Source organism: Sphaeramia orbicularis, chromosome 4, assembly GCF_902148855.1.
Source record: "Sphaeramia orbicularis chromosome 4, fSphaOr1.1, whole genome shotgun sequence".
NCBI lineage: Eukaryota > Metazoa > Chordata > Actinopteri > Kurtiformes > Apogonidae > Sphaeramia > Sphaeramia orbicularis.
The window spans coordinates 11,770,922-11,789,906 of record NC_043960.1 but is presented as its reverse complement, the minus strand read 5'-3'; the positions used below and the strand labels follow the sequence as shown (position 1 = coordinate 11,789,906).

The window sequence follows — 18,985 nt, the reverse complement described above, 5'->3', positions numbered from 1 at the left end:
GTGTAGGATGGAACTTCTAAATAAGATGGGGCTTTGGTTTATTTATATGTTTTTTTTAAACTCAATCAGATAAAATCAGATCAGTGAGATGGAAGAGTGAGCACGCGGTGTGTGGATAGTAGCCTGACAGAAAATCGTTCCCTCAGCATGGCTCATGGGCTGCGTAGGTATGGTGGAGGTGTTTGTGTGCTCCGTATTTATGCATGTGGGTTTTATGCAGTGTATTTTTGTGTTTTGGTTGGATTGACATTATAAAAGACACTTTAAACATGGCGAAAGAAGGGGCAGGATGTTGCCAAAGACAGCAGTACAGATTGTTTTATAATGGTCTCTCTCGCTCAGTTAAAATGGGACATATACATATCTTTTTTTATTTTTCATTTTGTATGTCATGCTTTCAGCTGGATAATGTTGGATGCCTGGATTTTTTTTTTTTTGGAACATTTTTTCTATAATATCAGCTTGCTATGGGTGTTATTGCCTCTAGGCTACATATTTCACACAATAAGCAGATCAATTCAAGTTTTTATCTAAATGTATGGTCTTTTCACACCCGTTATTGATGTGATTGTTCTGTACACCTTCATATTGTGCTTGATATTGTTCTTGATTACCACTCTTATTCTATTCTTGCCATTCCCATTTGCTATTGCAGCAACCACCAACACCCAGGGTCTCTTTATGTGGCATTTCACGTTGGTTATGTAAAAACAATTTCATGTTCACATATGGAATGTGTTATGGGGATTATCTCTCAGCGGGATCCTTGTCAATTAAATGAATGCTCACATAAGCACCACTATATTTACACCACATGCAGTAGAAACCTTTTATTATATTTTGTTATATATTATACAGTAGCAGGAAAAAAATATGAGACCACCCTTGTTTTCTTCAATTTCTTGTTCATTTTAATGCCTGGTACAACTAAAGGTACATTTGTTTGGACAAATATAATGATAACAACAAAAATAGCTCATAAGAGTTTAATTTCAGAGCTGATATCTATCCATTTTCCATGATTTTCTTGATAATAACCAAAATCACTTCAGTTCTTACATCAATATTTATGGCATTGTACTGCCAAAAACAGTGCTTTTAGGCATTCCATATTTTCTTTTCTGTCTGTTTTAGTCACATGATACACACAGGAGTTAGTACTTGATTGCATAACCATTGTTTTTGATGACTTTTGATGGTGTTATAATTGTAATGTATATAGTATATATTATGACCTAAACTTTAATTTGTCACTGTCTGCAAGTCTGATAGTCATACACTAGTTGTGATAATCAGGCTTATTTACCTTAAACTATAGGTAGTTGTGGATTTTGTCGATAGTTTGATTTACACATCGATGTTATAACTTAGAAATATGTGATATTTCTGAGGTGCACAGGTTTTTCCATGTCAGCTGCTCATTAAGGCAAAGACACAACAACCTGATTTTTGGCGGTCGGACATTGTCGGGCAGTCTGGCGAAGTCAGTGACATGAGTCTGTTTGGTGTGTTCCATGCGATCGGCCGTCGTTAATGCCGTCGCCAGTCTTTTCGGCTGATTCAACATGTGTAATTGGCCACTACCCATCGTTCAGTCGGACCAATCTGATTGATGGAGGGATAGCCTTGACTAGTGAATCAGCTAACGAGAAGTTTACATGTGAACACAGCTATGCCAAGGTACCTCACACTATAATTGTCTTCTATAATAGGCCATTAGCTGCTCATATTGTATTTGAATGAGTGCCAGTCAGGGTTGCCTATGGAATTTCTCCGTAGTTTTCACCTGCGACATCTTTCTTCTTCCACAAGAAGCAGCCAGAGAGCTGAAAGCGCCAGTATGTTCTTACTACTAGCCATCCGTTGAACAAGTAAAACAACCCTTCTTGACTACTCAACATTCTTTGCTGACAACAATGACTGACGACAGCGAGCTCTGTGTTTAGGGAGATATTCTGTCATTTTCTGGGTTTATGTCTTGCGCAAGCGCAGAATGTACGCTGAAGTTGGTAGTCAATTTGGTGTGTTCTTCACACTTTTTTGACTGTGTCAGGGAGACGGTAGCCGAATGATAGTCGGGCTACCTTTTCTGGTGACGATCGGCAGTCGTACCTTTACACTTCAAGTATAAAACAAACGCAGCATTAACCTAGTTATTGCCTCTATAGCTTCACATGTTGGCCCCGCCCACTTTTTCCTGCTTGGCCCTTAGACATTGCAATCCCTAACACCTTAAGTCTTTCTTCTGGATCTGCAAAACATTAAAGTCACATAAAGTCCCTACATATTAAAAACGGATGATAAAAAGAGTAATAACTGACTGTGTTAGTTATTCGTGCCCTGTGCTCAGTTTTACAAAGGTATCTTATAATACAGGGACAATGTGTTTTGGGCCCACTGGATTTTGTTCATTGTGGCACTGGGAAAGACTAAAATGCAGATTCAAAGGTAGTGACTGACATTAGCCTTGAGGGCGTTTGGGCAGAAAGATTTTTTTGGCAACACAACTTTTGGAACTCAGGTGATGCCATGTAAAAGGAGAAAAAGTCAACAGTTGGAGCACGCCATCTGTCACACAGAACACTGGCATTCACATCCTGAGGGAAACTGTGATTTTTTTTTTATGCCACATCCACACCAATATGGATATTTTTCTGAACTGATATTTTCCACCTCTCATTTGAAAACCAGTTTGTCCACACAACTTTCATTTTACAAACTATATCTATACACACTGGGATGAAAATAGAAAAGAGAACACACAGATGTTTGGACACATTCTTGTTTCTGGCAGACATTGAACTGTGGATAATGTTGGACAGAGCAGACACACAGGATTTAATATCATTAAGATGAACAGCAGCGGAAAGTTTTCACTGCCCACACGAATACATACAATCCTGAATTCACTTTGGAAGACCTTTTAAAAATCTCCATTTTAGTGTGAAACACTGTCCAGGCGTGAACAAGAGCCTGAACACAGAGAAAAATGAGACAAATACAACAAACGGTGGATACAGCTGTTGTCCATCCATCACATGTCGACCATAGTCTAACCTCAGATAGTTGTGACGTAGACCTGTCTTCATCAGACCTGCTAAAAATCTCACTAGTTAAGTCTAACATCAAATCTTTCTCTTCCAAATTGGGATTTTTCCTAAATATTGGTAAAACACATAACTGAAGAAAATAATTAAGCAAATAAATAAGGAAATAATTAGACTTCCACACACCACTAGCATCTGTTCTTTGTCAAAAATATCAATTATTTCATAACTTTATATTTTGTGAAGACTCAACGTTTTTCAGAACAGTTTATTTTAGGAAAAGATCACAGTTTGGGCAAAAATAGACCCTTTTCTAAAGGTGATAAAGGCTTGGGTCCATGACTTAGATTCAAATAGGACTTAAAGCTGCGTATGATTTTCGTTACAAATTTTCATCAAATCTGTAAAACCCCAGTCATAGCCTAAGTATCACGAACCCGTAAGTCTTTCTGTGAGTACGCACCTGAATCTCTTCCGTCACGGTGAGCAATTTCGAAGTGTGGAGCTCCATGCTGCTGCATTATGGCCGCAGCGGCAACAAACACAGGAACGGCTTCATTGACTTTTGCTACTGCAGCTGTGTGGAGCTCCGCTTCCCACAATGCATGTCATGATAAATTTCCAAAAATGCCTGAGTGACCTACTAGCTCTGTTTGTAAACAAATGGACTGTTTATGGTGGAGTACACTTCAAAATTGTTCACTGTGAGGGAAGAGATTCAGGTGCAAAAATCATGGAAAGACTTATGGGTTCATGATACTTAGGCTATGACTCAGGTTTTGAAGATTTGATGAAAAATTCGTGACGAAAATCATACGCAGCCCAAACTGTGATCTTTTCCTAAAATAAACTGTTCTGAAAAACGTTGAGTCTTCACAAAATATAAAGTTATGAAATAATTGATATTTTGGACAAAGAACAGATGTCTACTTATTTCCTTATTTATTTGCTTAATTATTTTCTTCATTTATGTGTTTTACCAATGTTTAGGAAAAATCCCAATTTGGAAGAGAAAGGTTTGTTGTTAGACTTAACTAGTGAGATTTTTAGCAGGTCTGATGAAGACAGGTACACTTCGAAATTGTTCACCGTGAGGAAAGAGATTGCGTAATCACGGAAAGACTTATGGATTCATGATACTTAGGCTATGACTCGGGTGTTACAGATTTTATGAAAAAATCTTACGCAGCTTTAAGTCTTTCATACCAGTAACTTGGGGACTGGACTTGTTATTTAGGACCCATGAACAGTCCTTTACTTTATAAGCTCCTCATCATGATCTTTTGCCTGTGTCCTATATATAAATATGTCCTATTACTGTCCATATCCTTACATACATTACCACAGAAATGGTCATTGCAACCAGTTATCTAAAAAGGGCCTATTTTTTTTTAAAGCTTTAAGAGAAGAAAACCTACATTTTTACACCATTTCCAGTTCAGTTCATGTTAAGCTTGAGTAGGTTCATGATAATAAGGAAAGCCTTTTTTTTATATATCGCATTGCAGTAGCCTATCTAAAGTGATTGCAGACCAAACAGTTACTCATCAGTGCTGCTACTCGTCAGTAGTAGATAAAGGAGTGATATAATGTGATAGTACAGTACATGCTTTGACTGCCTTAGATGCAATGCAGTGATTTAAGCAGATGGAATGTATGGAGCAAATGGTAGAATTATCGTAATAGCCAAAGGAGATTTGAGACTTGGCTTAGACTTGCAAAAAAAAAACCTCATCACCTTTGAGTATTTCCTGCCAGAAGGCCTTTCTGAGGGTGAAGTGCTCTTCTGAATACATCCATGTGCTAACTATGTCCTAGGTCTAGGTTTTGGCAGCCTTTGTGAAAGCCGACTGATCAGAACAGACTGGGCTTTTTCAATAGACCTTGAAGAGACCATCCTGTTTGTGATAAAGGCTGAACTGAAGGTTTTGCATTACAGGCCAGTATGAGATAAATAAGGAGTTTAGACTGAAAATCATGCAAAGCTATTCCACTAGAGCCCCGGAATAAAAATGAGGACATTGAAATGTGCTTGAGGTGTCATCTTTTAAATATGACTGTCACCTTCTTACTTTCAAAAGTTAACTTTGCATTTAGCTGTAAGTGACTGACAGTAGAAAGGTATGTGAAATTGTGTTATTCAGATAAAAATAAGATTGAATGAATATCTGTGTCAACACCCTGCATGTGCTTGTGTGTGTACAACTATCAAGGCACAGTTTCTGATGGTCCCTCACTGGTAGTAGAAATGTTTATAACATGGCGCTATTTAGATTTTCAACCCCCTACTGATTGTTAACGCTGATTCTGCATGTGAGTGTCTCTGCACGACTGTCTGAGAACACACACACATATTCCACTGGGTTATCTCAGCTTCTTATGACTCTCTGATTTAACATATGCCAAAGGTTGAATGTCAGTTTCCCCGGAAAGTCCTCGTGTTACAACATGTCATGCAAGTGTGTCGTGAGACTGTGATGTGCGTGAAACAGTGAAGGAGAAGTGCACCCTCTAGGTTTAACCTTGTGAACGGATCTGCGACTAAGACTCATTATAAAGTCACAGAATCCCGAGTTCTGCTCAGATCAAAGAGATGAGCTGACAGAAAAGAGAAGGAACCAGCAATAAAGACACTGACAGAGAGAAACTGATTGTCTTTCTGGTGAATAGGTCACCTTCCTACTATAGGGATTTACTCAAGTCCAGTTACTTCGTCAGCACCAGTTAACACAGATTGGCATTTGATAAATAAGAACGTGTACCACTTTCCACTAATGGTGAAAGACAACCTCTGTAATTAGAAGACATGGTGATGTCTTAGTTAGAGTTCAGTGTGGACATTAAGTGTAAAAAAGGTGTTTGATTTTTCACATCAGCAAGATTATTAAATAAATAAATAAATAAATAGATAGATTATATATATATATATATATATATATATATATATATATATATATATATATATATATATATATATATATATATATATATATATTAGTGCTGGGTAGCGATCACAATTTTTCATCGCAATTAATCGCATGGATTTCTGCGATTAATTGCATAGTTATATTGGGGGGGGGGGGTGTATTGCCTTTTAGTGATATTTCAGACTTGAATTACTCCAGTGATAAAAATGATTCCACATTGCAGTGCTTCCAAACAACTTTGGCCTTATCAACCCCACCATCTGAAGACATTTAAAATGAAAATGTCCATGTAAAAGACCGCTACTTTTCTCCATGTTTATGTCCACAACAGTTTATTTCCGGTTGTGAGTGATTGTCAGGAGTCTTAAGCCCATTAATAAGTACTAATACTAATAAGCCCAATAATATGCGATGTTCAGTTGCTAAAAGCATGCAAAGGGGGCCCTCTAGTGGTTGGAATAAGTGTCACTAATACTTGTTTTGTCCTTTCGGTGTTACCGTAGTCAGTTCGGACATAAAAAGACACGTTTCTTTCACTCTGTCTGTATGGCCCCAAAAACGTTTGCCTGTGAGTATTTTATGTTCAGTTGTTGTCAGAATGAATAGTATAAAATATCTCTGATGTGAACCATTGTTGCTGGATAAAAAGACGTTGTAAATTTTAAATTAATCTGTAAATGCTAATCGTTAGCATGTCTATGGATTTTCCCATTCAAGTTAGCATCGAGCTAATCACATCGTAAATAAGTAAAGGTTTGTTCAAAGGCTGGCATATTATACCTAAACACAATCAGTGAATTTACATAAACTTAGCATGAGCCTGCATAAAGAATTAGCAACTCATCTCCGACTGCTAGCATAAATGAATTAGCTTAAGCATGTTAAGAACACATTGTAATAAACACATCCAAAATAACATCATAAACATGTTTCTAATGGCACGTTTGCATGTGAAATTATTTAGCAAACAACAGAATGATTGATACATACAGGCGTTGCTTCTGCAGGAGTTGAACAAAGTTTAATTCAGCATTTCTCGTAAAGTTCGGTGGCTTTTCTCCTCTCAGCTACACCGGGATCAGCGTTCGGTTTTAGTGCGCATGGAGTGCCAAAATAAAAGCACGAGTTTCAAAATAAGAGTCCGTATGTATAAATGAACTAAGACTTGCTTGAAAGGCAGAACGGCATTAACGGGAGATTAAAAAAAAAAAATTTTCGGCGTTATTTAATGAATGCGTTAACCCTAACCCTAACGCATTAACTTGCCCAGCACTAGATATATTTATTTAATTTTGTCTTTATTAATTTTTATTTTATCTTTTCTTGTTCATATTGTATATTTGTGTCATCATTATATCATTTGTTACCTGCCTTGGAAATATTAACATTTATTTAGTTAAGCAGGGTACACACTTAAAGATAATTGGGCTGTTTTTGTCCTGATTTTCCCACTTCCCGACCAAGGACGGCAGACACCAGATTATTTTATGTTCTATAAGATTATCCTGTTGTCTGAGTTGTGTTAAGAGTGAATTTGTCCTGATAATCGGCTCTGAAACAGGTTGGGGATGCTAGTCGTGAGTATTAAACTTGTTCAGTATTGATGACGAAAAATCTTCATGTGTGTGGGGAAAGCCCTGCACCCATCCGTACCCACGTACATTGGACCCACAACTCGCAACCCGACCCGACCCGTGATTAAACACATTGTCTACACAGTAACTCACTTTTAGAGGCTTTATTTTTGGCTAAAACGCATGCCATCAATAAATATCTAATATGCTACCCATTGTGTGCTGTAACAAAAGAATAAGGTAGAGAAAACACAAAGATATAATATAAGAATATAGACTGAACATAATAAAGCAACATCAGAGGTTGTAGGGGGAAAGGATAGAAAACAGTCCTTTTTTTCATTATTAGTGTCATTATTATTATAATTATTGTCTCACTACATGTAATTACAATGCTACTGACATATGGTGAGTTTTCTGACTCTCATTTGACCTTTATATATGTTTTTCAGTAATAATATGTTTAAGCAGGCCTCCGCTTTTTCCAAACGTAACATGGGCACAGAGAAGCTCCATTTAAACAACCACTTTACTGGTTATTAAAAAACAGATTTCTCATCAAGATATTCATATGGAAGCTATTAGACGGCACTGCTTATTAAAAACCTATGATTTTCTCAAGTGTTCCCCATAATGAAGTTTGATTGGATCCAGGTGTGGAGCAGGAACTTGCTCTATTCACATTCTGATCTAGGGCTGAACAATTAATCGAAATATTATCAAATTTTCAATATGGTCTAGTGCAATAACCAGATTGCAGGGGCTGCAATTTTGACAACCCTTTCCCTTAATTACTAGTATTTGCTGAGTAAATGCATGATAAATTATGGTGTATTGTTAGGTAACAGCCACTGGTGTACATGTAGGTAAATACAGAAAAACTTTCACTGAAATACTAAGAAAAACCCTCAATATCACACTTCAATTAAATACGGAAAAAATGCAAAAATTAAATACAGCTAACAGAGATTAATTACCGGTATGTACCTTGTAGAAATCATGACAGTACTTTGTAATGAATTATTTTTTCTTGTGTAGTTATTGTGTATAGCTGCATGACTTAATAAGAGGGTTAATAGATGTAACTCAGGAACTATGGATTTGACAGAAGATTAAGGATGGCACTCATTCACGGTGCGTCTTTATAAATACTTTGAACATTGTATACATGACATTGGACAGGTATAATAGACAGATACAGTTGTGTAGTTTTGAAATACACATCTGTATCTGATTCACCACCAGTGTAACAACTATGTAGTACTTGATGTGCAGTAGCTGTGTTTTTTTTTAAGTGATAATTACCAAACAATAGACTATAGCTGACCATATGTCTGCTGTATAAATACTTGGTGAAGTGTTCTTTTATATTAAATATTTTAAGATTTTTATCCCTCAATTTGAACGGTTGCAGTAAAGATGAGTCGAGAGTGAGTAGGGGAAAGACATGCAGTAAATGTATTTGTACTCTAACCACAGATCACCTGTTTATATAAGTTTCAATGTGAATTAAATGCATAGATTACCATTCTCATGTGTCTTTGTGTGTGTGTATCATTCATTTCTAGCCGAATCTAAATGTATTTGTTTGCTATCCACCAGCAATTTACTGCAGGCTCTTTTATATTAAATATTTTAAGATTTTTATGCCTCTATTTGAACATTTGCAGTAGAGATGAAGGGAAAGTGAGTAGGGGAAAGATGCAGTAAATGGTGTTTGTACTCTAACCACAGATTACCTGTTTATATTACTTTTAGTGTGAATTAAATGCGTAGATTACCCTTCCCGTGTGTCTTTGTGTGTGTGTGTGTCATTCAATTCAAGCCAAATCTAAATGTATTTGTTTGCTACCCACCTGCAATTTACTGCAGGCAGCTACATGGTTCTATAGTCACGTGTATTTTCAATCTTCATTCCTTCTTATTTCACTCTTATCTGTGTCTCCAGGTGTTCCTTCAGCTCCTCGCAACCTGGTCTCAGTCGTCAACCAAACATCGGTGCTGTTGGAGTGGCACCCGCCGCGTGACACCGGGCACCGTGACGACCTGTCCTATAATGTCATCTGCCGCCGGTGCCACAGCAGCGAGCGCCGGGCGTGTCAGCCGTGCGACGACAGCGTGGCATTTGTGCCAGGAAAACGTGGGTTAAAGGGCACGAGGGTGGAGATCAGTAAGCTGAGGGCCCACACGTCATACACCTTCGATGTGCAGGTTTGTTACTTATTCTTACGGATATTTTGAACTATTTATCTATTTTAGACTTACAGTTTTAAATATATTCATCCTTCCCGCCCACTCAGAAACTACCACATATTCAGGATGATGCTCAAGGATAGCTTGGCTCAGTTAATGCTTGCTAACATAAGGGGGTTTATGCACAATCTGCAGTTCTCTCAAACCACAAGGCCATCCTGATGTCTATAAAACCAGCACAGATTTGGACCTTCAATCTTTTGCCTTCAGCACACTTTATCTTCACTGCTGAGTGCCTGAATCAAGGTCAACTGTGTTGTAGTTGTTAACGGAAAGGACTGTGTTACTCAGTCCCTGATTGCAAAAGCTGATAGAATAAATGTAAAATTCTAGTCACCTCTTAGTTTAAAAGACACTTTACACTGTAGGTTAATATTAGAGATGAGCGCATCTACAAATAAGAGTATTTTTAGTAATACATTCATGGACAGTGTAGTACTGTATATTGTATGCATTAGTAGAGTTCTATGTAAATTGTTGACTCTTTTAGTATCTGTTGCTGAAATATTTCCACCAAAGTCAGAGATATTCATAATTTTATTTTAGATGATTTTTTTTGTTTAATCACCTACTCTTGGTGTCCTGTTTCTTTCTTTCACATTAATATCTATCATTATTTGTAGCAGTGGTTTGAATGAAATTACATGTTTTAACTTAAATAAAATTTCAACTACCAGGACACCATCTATTACTTTACCTTTTGCTGTTGTTTTGACTGAAGACCCTTCGTGGCAGAAATGAGATAACTTTGTTTTGAAAATAGCTTCTGTGACTCAATGTGGTAGCGAAGAAAGTCACATATAAAGAAACCGATAGATGTCCACTGAAATGATTGAGGAATTAAGCAAATGAGATTCCTTAAATCAGTGGTTCCCAACCTTTTTTGGCTCGTGACCCCATTTTAACATCACAAATCCCAAATGGAGACATTTTGTTGCAAAAGTTAATTTGTTTTGATCATGTAATAGTTTGTATACTATGTTGCAAATAAACATTCATTTTAGATGACATTTAGTCTATATAATGTATATTATTATGAACAGAGGCAGAAAAGCCAGGTGTAGCTTACTGCACAAAGTGAGAATTTTATTTTCTTTGGTCAGGATATGTACAGTCAGTCCAGTTTGTATTTACAAGGCTGACAATTAATACTGAACAAACAATAACTCAAACTGTGAATTATGAAAGAGCTGCAGCATCTGAAACCGACCACAATGAACATTTGAAAGACAAGCAGTACCACAGTGCTTCAGTTTCAGCTTCACAGTTTGTCATGTCTTTTATGTATTGTGATTGCCTTTATTAGTAAGTTTTTATTTTTATCAATTACTAAAAATTTCAGGCGACCCCATTTGAATTCCAGGTGACCCCATGTAGGGTCCTGACCCCAAGGTTGAAAAACACTGCTTTAACCCTTTCATGCATAAGTCACTCCAGTGGACAGTTATTCTCCAGCTGTTCTCTTGTATATTCATGGGTTTAGTTGTTTTAGTTCCATATCAGCCAACACAGTAGACACTTATGCATCATCTCATATCCTGACATTCATGCCATTACTGTAACTTTGCTGTTCTTGACAAACCTGATCTGCACTAACATGTTTGAGTGTAAATCAATTATTTGTAAGACAAGAAGGTTTTTTTTGCACATTATCTCGATGAAGTGAGGAATTAATAGCATTAGAATATGTTAAAATGTGAGAAGACATCAGATTAGCAGCATTAAACATGTTTTTATTTCATTGTTTTCATATCCCTCTCTGATATTGGGTTTTAAACACGTTTCTTTACTTCAAAAATTAAATGCATGGATATTTTTGTAACTCCACAGAAAAAAAAAAACAAAACCTTGATCGCATTGTTTTTTTCATGCCTAAGGAGGAATAAAAACACTGAAGAAAAAAATCTTGACTAAGGTTCTCACAATTAATGCATGAAAGGGTTAAATTAAGGCAGGTTAAAAAAAATAAATAAATAAAAAAAAAAATCAGCAATAATCACCAATCTTAATCTTTCCCTTCGTACAACTTTTTAATCACAAAATTAAAGTGCACAGTATTCTCTCATGAGATATTTTGTAAAAGCCTAAAACAAGGACAGCAAAGGCGAAATAACTAAAGAAAGGATAAAGACCAAAACAATGGAAAATTAGAGCTTGGAGCAACCTAGCTTCACTAATTACCATGCCTTTGTTTAATATTCTCCATTGACTGAAGGTATTTTTTGACTCTCAGAAAGATTAATTGAGCTCATGACAAACAATATGTGGCAACTAATTAGGGGGTCCTGAACGCACCGTGAACATGTTAATTATTTCCTGGTTTTTGTGAGAAGTGGCGGCGCATTTATGTTCTGAGTGACTAATTCAACATATTTGTGTTATTGTTTGTAAAAATGGAATAAATGACCGTTGCTCTTTATACTCTGCAGGCAGTCAATGGGGTCTCCAACAAGAGCCCATATCCCGCCCAGCAACTGTCAATCAACATTACAACCAATCAGGCCGGTGAGTACAGAATACGTGTGTGTGTGTGTGTGTGTGTAATCATACCCCAGGGCATAGTGGATTATGTGAGGGAGGGATGGCTAGGGGGATAAAGGAAATGGAGCTACAGCCTTTTAATTCATAAAACATGTTATAAGCTTGTCATCTCGCTGCCTCTGTCTCTCTTTTGCTCCCCCCCCCTTTCTGTTTTTTCCTGCACATCCACAGCTTTCATCCCGTTTTCCCTATTCCCGCCTCCCCTCCCCGCAGCTTCCTCCCCTCTCGCTGCCCTCCTCTTTCTCTCTCTGTCCTCTTCTTTCAGTCTCTGACAGTGTAATTCTTCCAGACTATAAAGCTGGCTGAGTTACTGTTCCATCAATACTTTATAGAGACAGACACAAGTGATATTTCCACCGCTACCCAAATTTAGATTTAAAAGCTGCTTTGCTGTGATGGAAAACACATCATTTACCTCATCTGCGGCAGCTTGGGCTCATTCCTAATCGAAACATGATCCATTGTCACCCGCCGCACTCCGAGCACATTTGCAACCACCGTCACATGCAAACCTCTCTTATCCACCGAATCTTTAGGACTCAACAAAACTGATTTATTTCCAGGTTGACTGCACTCAGGCTTTTTACTAATTTATGCAGTGGGTTTTGGGTGTATTTCACCTGCACAAAAGATATGAAACTAATGTAACATATAAAAACCATATAAAACGTCCATTGTTGCAATATTTAAAAGTGCATTGAGGTGACAGGTAGCTCACGCTGTCAATTTATGACAGGAGAAGAGGAATTTTGGCTCGTTCTCGCGGCATTAAACAGGATTATGGCGGCCCCATGATGTCCTGATGACTCAGCTGTGTAAAATCCATGCTATCCACTTAAGATACAATGGTTTCAAACAGGATAACCATAAAGCTGTTGAGTACGAGCAGAAAGTAGTCTACGTCCCTGAAGAAGTTTTCGTCTTTTGTTGTGATTTACAACTACAACTCTAATTTGATAAGTTGTTTAAAAAGAAAGGGAACCTGTTGGGATTATTATAATGGTTTGTCAAGGCATTTGTAGGTAAAATTAAAAGTAATTGTCTATCTGTTGTATTCTATCTATTGTTTATCTATGATAAAAACATCAATAATCTAAAAACAATCTAAAAAAAGAAAATGTTTCTCAGAATATCACCTACCTCCTCCTTCTTTACAAATTTGACCTTAATTCTCCCCAACATTGCACGGTAAATAATACTTTTTTCTTCAAATAGTAGCCCATCCTTTATTTTCCTCAGAACATACCGGGCCGTTATTTATAGTGGAGATAGGAATATACTGTCTTTCAAATTTCCTCTGTTTATTAAGTAGAAATTGTCAGAATTGATGCAAAACCTTGTGTAGATCTGCTACTGTTCGCAATGTACAGCAATGGGATTTTCTACAAACGCAGCACTTTCTTTCCCATTTCAAAATAAAACCCCATTAGCATTTCAGTAGATCGAAGCCATTCATTGCTTAACAGTGCTTTTATTTTGTAAACGCTGCCTTCCTGTCCTGTTCTTCAGTCTCTGCAAATGACACACACCTCCAGTGTCTGAAATCAGACGGTAACACTTCTGATGAGAGACTCAAGAAGATGAACCTGTTGAAAATAGCCTGAGTACATTGTTAACCTCCTGAGACCCAGGAAAGTTCAAATTTTTTGCTTTTTTTTTTTCTTTTTTAATTAAATAATTGCCTGTATTGGAAACATCATGATGCAACAGTTTTTTTCAGCTGCTTTTTTTAAAAAAAATTATGGAATGTCCTTTGCTGTGGGCAGTTTTTTTTTTTTTTGTGTAAAGCTGTGAAACTCTTGTCCTTAAACGTGGACAGAAAACCCATAGCTGGGCCTTAGGACATTAAATGTACTAACGGAACATTATGCCCAAGTGGCAGTACATTATATGACAGGCTTGTGTTTGAAGACTGACTTTTATTTGTTCATGTTGACCTTGACATGGTTGTTATTATAGACCTGACATCTCACTGACCCCTGCTTTTTATACGAGGAAATATGGTAGATCATTGTAGTGATTTTTTTTCCCCAAAACTCCCAATGTTAGCAGGTTCCACCTTCTCAAATGTTACCATGCGTTCCTTGTTTTATCTAATAATACAGTCAATAAATTGTCATGGGGTCTTTTACTATTTTCACTCGTCTACAAGTTAAATGCTTCCAGAATAAAAGTAGTGAAATTTTACCACGTGTGAGTCACTGATAAAGAAAGATAAAGTCAAAAAATGCTGGTTGACTAAAGATTCCAAGATACAGTCTAGGGTCAAAATGTGAAATTTGAGAATTAGCAAGAGAATGGGTTTTACTCAAAAGGAATATTTGTCTCAGAGCTACCAGATCTACTTCAAAACACTGTCCGTACATGACAATACATTCACTTTACAGGTTCTATCTAGTGGAAGATTTATAAATCATATCATACACTACCAGTCAAAAGTTTGGAATCACCTGGTTTTTCTTTATTCTCACGACTGTTTACATTGTAGATTCTCACTGAAGGCATCAAAACTATGAATCAACACATGGAATTATGTAGTTAAAAAAAACTGTGACATAACTCAAAGCATGTTTTATAGTTTAGCTTCTTCAAAATAGCCACACTTTGCTTTTATTACTGCTTTGCACATTCTTGACATTCTCTCGATGAGCTTCATGAGGTAGTCACCTGAAATGTTTTCCAAAAGTCATGAAGTACGAGGGCTGTTCAATAAGTTCATGGCCTCACCCAGAAATACTGGTTGTTGTAATACAGGATGTTACATTCTTTCGTGATGGGATAGTGATGCTTGAACATCGATGGACCAAGTGCATTGCTGTAAATGGAGATTATGTTGAAAAATAAAATATAAATTATCAGTCTGTGTTGTTCTGTTCTGGGTGAGGCCATTAATTTATTGAACAGCCCTCGTAGTTCCTAGTGATGCTGAGCACTTATTGGCCATCTGAGGTCCATCTCATGTCATTTAAATGAGAAGGGGAGTCCAAACTTTGGACTGGTAGGGTAGCCTATACCTTGAAAACATCAACAAAAAAGCCCTTTTGTCAGCTGTTTTCCAATTAATCTTATTAAAATACGTAACATTTAGCACATTAAATCTCTGACATGGATAATTTCTTTAAAATTAAAAAAAAAAAAAAAAAAAGGTTACAGGTGAAAAGTTATTTACAAAGGTTCTTTTAGATTTCAAAGACTAAAATTATTAAGTGATTAAATACAGAGGATCAACAGATTAATTACTGGTGAAAATAGTCTGTAATAGCAGCTCTTCTTTACAGTATGTATATGTTTTGTGACTTGCCGTGCTGTGATGTACAGCATACGGCCGTATAGTGCAGTATGTGCACCACCCTCTTAGTTTTACGGTTTGCTATCAAGCAAAGCACAAATGGGATGAAAACCATAAAGCACATTACAGCCACCAGCTTCTGTTTTTTAAAATTATGAGTAAAAATGCATTGCAGACATAACTCTTGTTTCCCCATCAGTGACAAGTGCAGTAATTTGTTTTCATGAGCCTGGATGAGAAAACATTTTTCTCCTTTGGGTGTAAATAATCCTTGGCAATATATCATTGCATTACAAACTATATTTCCATATTTATGCTGGTTATGCATGCTAGTAAATCGTTTAACTGCCTAATTGATTGTGTGTACTTGTGTGTACATGTGTGTGTGTTTTAACAGCTCCCTCAGTAGTTCCCATAATGCACCAAGTGAGCTCAACGAGCCGCAGTTTCTCGTTGTCATGGCCACCGCCCGAACAGCCCAACGGAATTATCCTAGACTACGAGATACGATTCTATGACAAGGTAGAGTGGGATGATAAATATCCGTGTGTGTTTGTGTGTGTCTGTGTGCTTTTTTTGTTTTCTGGTCACAGACAGTAATCCATTAGTCGATAAAATAGGCGATCAATATCAACCACATCTAAGTCATCTATAATCAGGACAGTTACAGAGGACAAGCAACTTTGTCACTGCCTCTAAAACTACAAAGTTTCACCACCACCAACGCATTTATTCATGACATTTTAGGACAGATGGCTAATAAAACACCAGAACACACATTGTCATTCAGGTAATAAGATAAATGTGTGTTATGTGTTGAAAAAAAAAAAACTGAAAATGTCATATTAAAAAGGTATAAAGTGTTCATTATTGTGTAAATTAAGCGCTGCAAGTTTGTTTTAACCTCACCAAATCTAAAAACACAAGCCTAATACTATCCAACAGCACTATTTAACATGAACAACAGTGGTATTACTCTAAAGAAGTGAACTTTGAAACTAGTTCATGTACAGATTTTGCTTCCTTAAGATAAGCAGTGAAAGCACAAAAAGTAAAAATAACATTTAGTAGTATTTTAATAGCCAAGATAGAATACACGCAAAATGGACATATAGTGAATCCACTTAGTACTTAATTAGGTAGTAGTTTGGTAATAAACAGGTAATAATAGAGTAATACCTGTCTGCCATTCTGTTGTTCTACCCTGTTTTCTGCAGAACCTGACTGGTCCATTCATGTACATTCTAAATAATGACTGGTTCCTGCTTTTTGATGTTAAGTTTAGTTTAATCTAATATTACCAAAAAATTAAATAGATACAGGTTTTGCATTTGGTAGACTTTATTAACAGTTATTACCTAAAGTGTTTTCAGGTAATTATGCCTCTATTATATGATTTAATTTGACATTATCATGAAATAATAAAAAAAAAAAGTTGTCCTTGATTCATAGCTATTACAGAAAAACCTCCACAAATGAGATTGTTTGGACCATAAGAGGAAATTATTTTTTATAATTCTAAAATGGTAGTTGACATTTTTTTCACCTAAGAGTTTTCATTGGTTATTACTTTTTGTTATTATATAGTTTTTTTTAACTATCATATTACCTTTATTACAAAACAATTGTCCGACTATAAAAAGATTATCACCCAGCTGTAATATAAATGCTACTGATAATTTTAGTGTAGCATAATTATAGAAACTTGAATATACCCCTGAAAAATAAAAACAGCTGAAGTTTTAGGATAAATGGAATATTGGATCGGCACATCCCTTACTACAAAATGGTGTAAAAGACATTTCATCCAAAACAAGAAGTCTGTGGACCACTAGATATTGTGTGTAGTATTTGATGATGATGTTTATTTTCTGCTACTCATATAAATCCTAGGTCCTTGTCTCATCAAAACACAAAAATGCTACATTTTATGTTGGATGCTACATGCTCTTCAATCCTACATGTTTGGTTTGATGTACATGCACCTACATTATCGACATGGTTTATCAGGTTATCATTGTTCCTTATAAGATCTTACCCATTGTACTACAAAAAAGATTGTATTTCTAAGGCTGTGAGAGGCCAGCAATAATATGTATAGATGTTGGTTATTTATCATTCATTTTAGTCATTTCTCTAATTGTGAATTGTGTTTGTCTTTTTTGATGGTTTGGCTTTTTATTTTTGTGTTGTTTTATATACTGTATGTGTACATGTTGAGATAGAACTACGACAAAGGTGTGTATTTACTTTGACAGTATAATACACTGTAAAAAAACAAAACAAAACAAAACAAAAAAAAAAAACGGCAGCTGTGGTTACCAGAACAATACTGGTGTAACATGTATATTTAACATTCAGTTTTGGTGATATTTAGTTGTTTAAAATGTTAAATTTACTTCCTTTTTCTTTTTTACTTTTTAATTTAAAAATAAAAGCATGAAAATAGGTTGTTATTTCAACATTATAGTCTTGCAGTTTAAACGGCACCACATTGTTTTTCAATTTACAGTTTAATTTTCTCAAAACAATAGAAATACATAATTTCTACATACATATCTGGTTTTGTTCACATACTCATCCAGTAAAAACTACAGCTATATTTGATTTAATTTTTTTATGTTGCAGTTTTACAACATTTTAGCGTTAATTTTTACAGTGTATATAATTATTTGACCTGATCTGTTTTAGAAAAAGTCTCACTATCCAAAGGAAGAGGGAAGAAAAAACATTTATTACCATTTTTTTCATAAATGCTAACTCTTCCAGACAATGTGCCGGTGACTATTACACCTTCAGGTGCCCATATGTGGAGATACTTTATAAGCACTTACTTTATTATGAACTTATTCTCTGAGTAACAAAGCAGACAGTGTTTCTGTCATGTATATTCTTTATCATATTCTATGTGTCCATTGATTAGTCCACAATACTCCCCCTAAGACTAATGACAGGTAAAAAGATCTATCCTTTTTTGACAATATATTTTTATTATTGATCATTTCCTGTCACTTAACACATGTACTAATAGTTTATTTGAGTCCAGAGGCTAAAATAGATGCTGTTCCTCATAGACATGACATGATGATTAATTAACAGCTGATCACTGACGGCAAACACCTGTCAGCGTATTTCATATATTTCCATTTCTTGTAATTAATGTGTTTTCTCTCTCACTTGTGTTCAACGTCTATTAACACATAGACTTCATGCATCATCTTTCATACAATATCATTTCCTAATAACTCAGGAGTGATTGTAGAGCTACGATGCATATTTCATGGGGCCTTTAGTCACCGTGGCAGAACGTTACAGTGATGGAAAACCTCTCTTTATTTCAGCACATCTATTGTT

The 18,985-nt window shown here is 36.1% G+C and overlaps 1 protein-coding gene across 1 annotated transcript in view; it reads left to right on the top strand.

Annotated features, from left to right (window-relative positions):
• The window catches only part of LOC115417723 (ephrin type-B receptor 1-like), a 205,403-nt gene that overhangs the window by 117,641 nt on the left and 68,777 nt on the right, over positions 1-18,985 (top strand). The window contains exons 7-9 of the mRNA XM_030131765.1: positions 9,497-9,759; positions 12,231-12,306; positions 16,029-16,153. Coding sequence (XP_029987625.1) covers positions 9,497-9,759; positions 12,231-12,306; positions 16,029-16,153 — 464 coding nt within the window. The remainder of the gene's footprint in view (positions 1-9,496; positions 9,760-12,230; positions 12,307-16,028; positions 16,154-18,985) is intronic.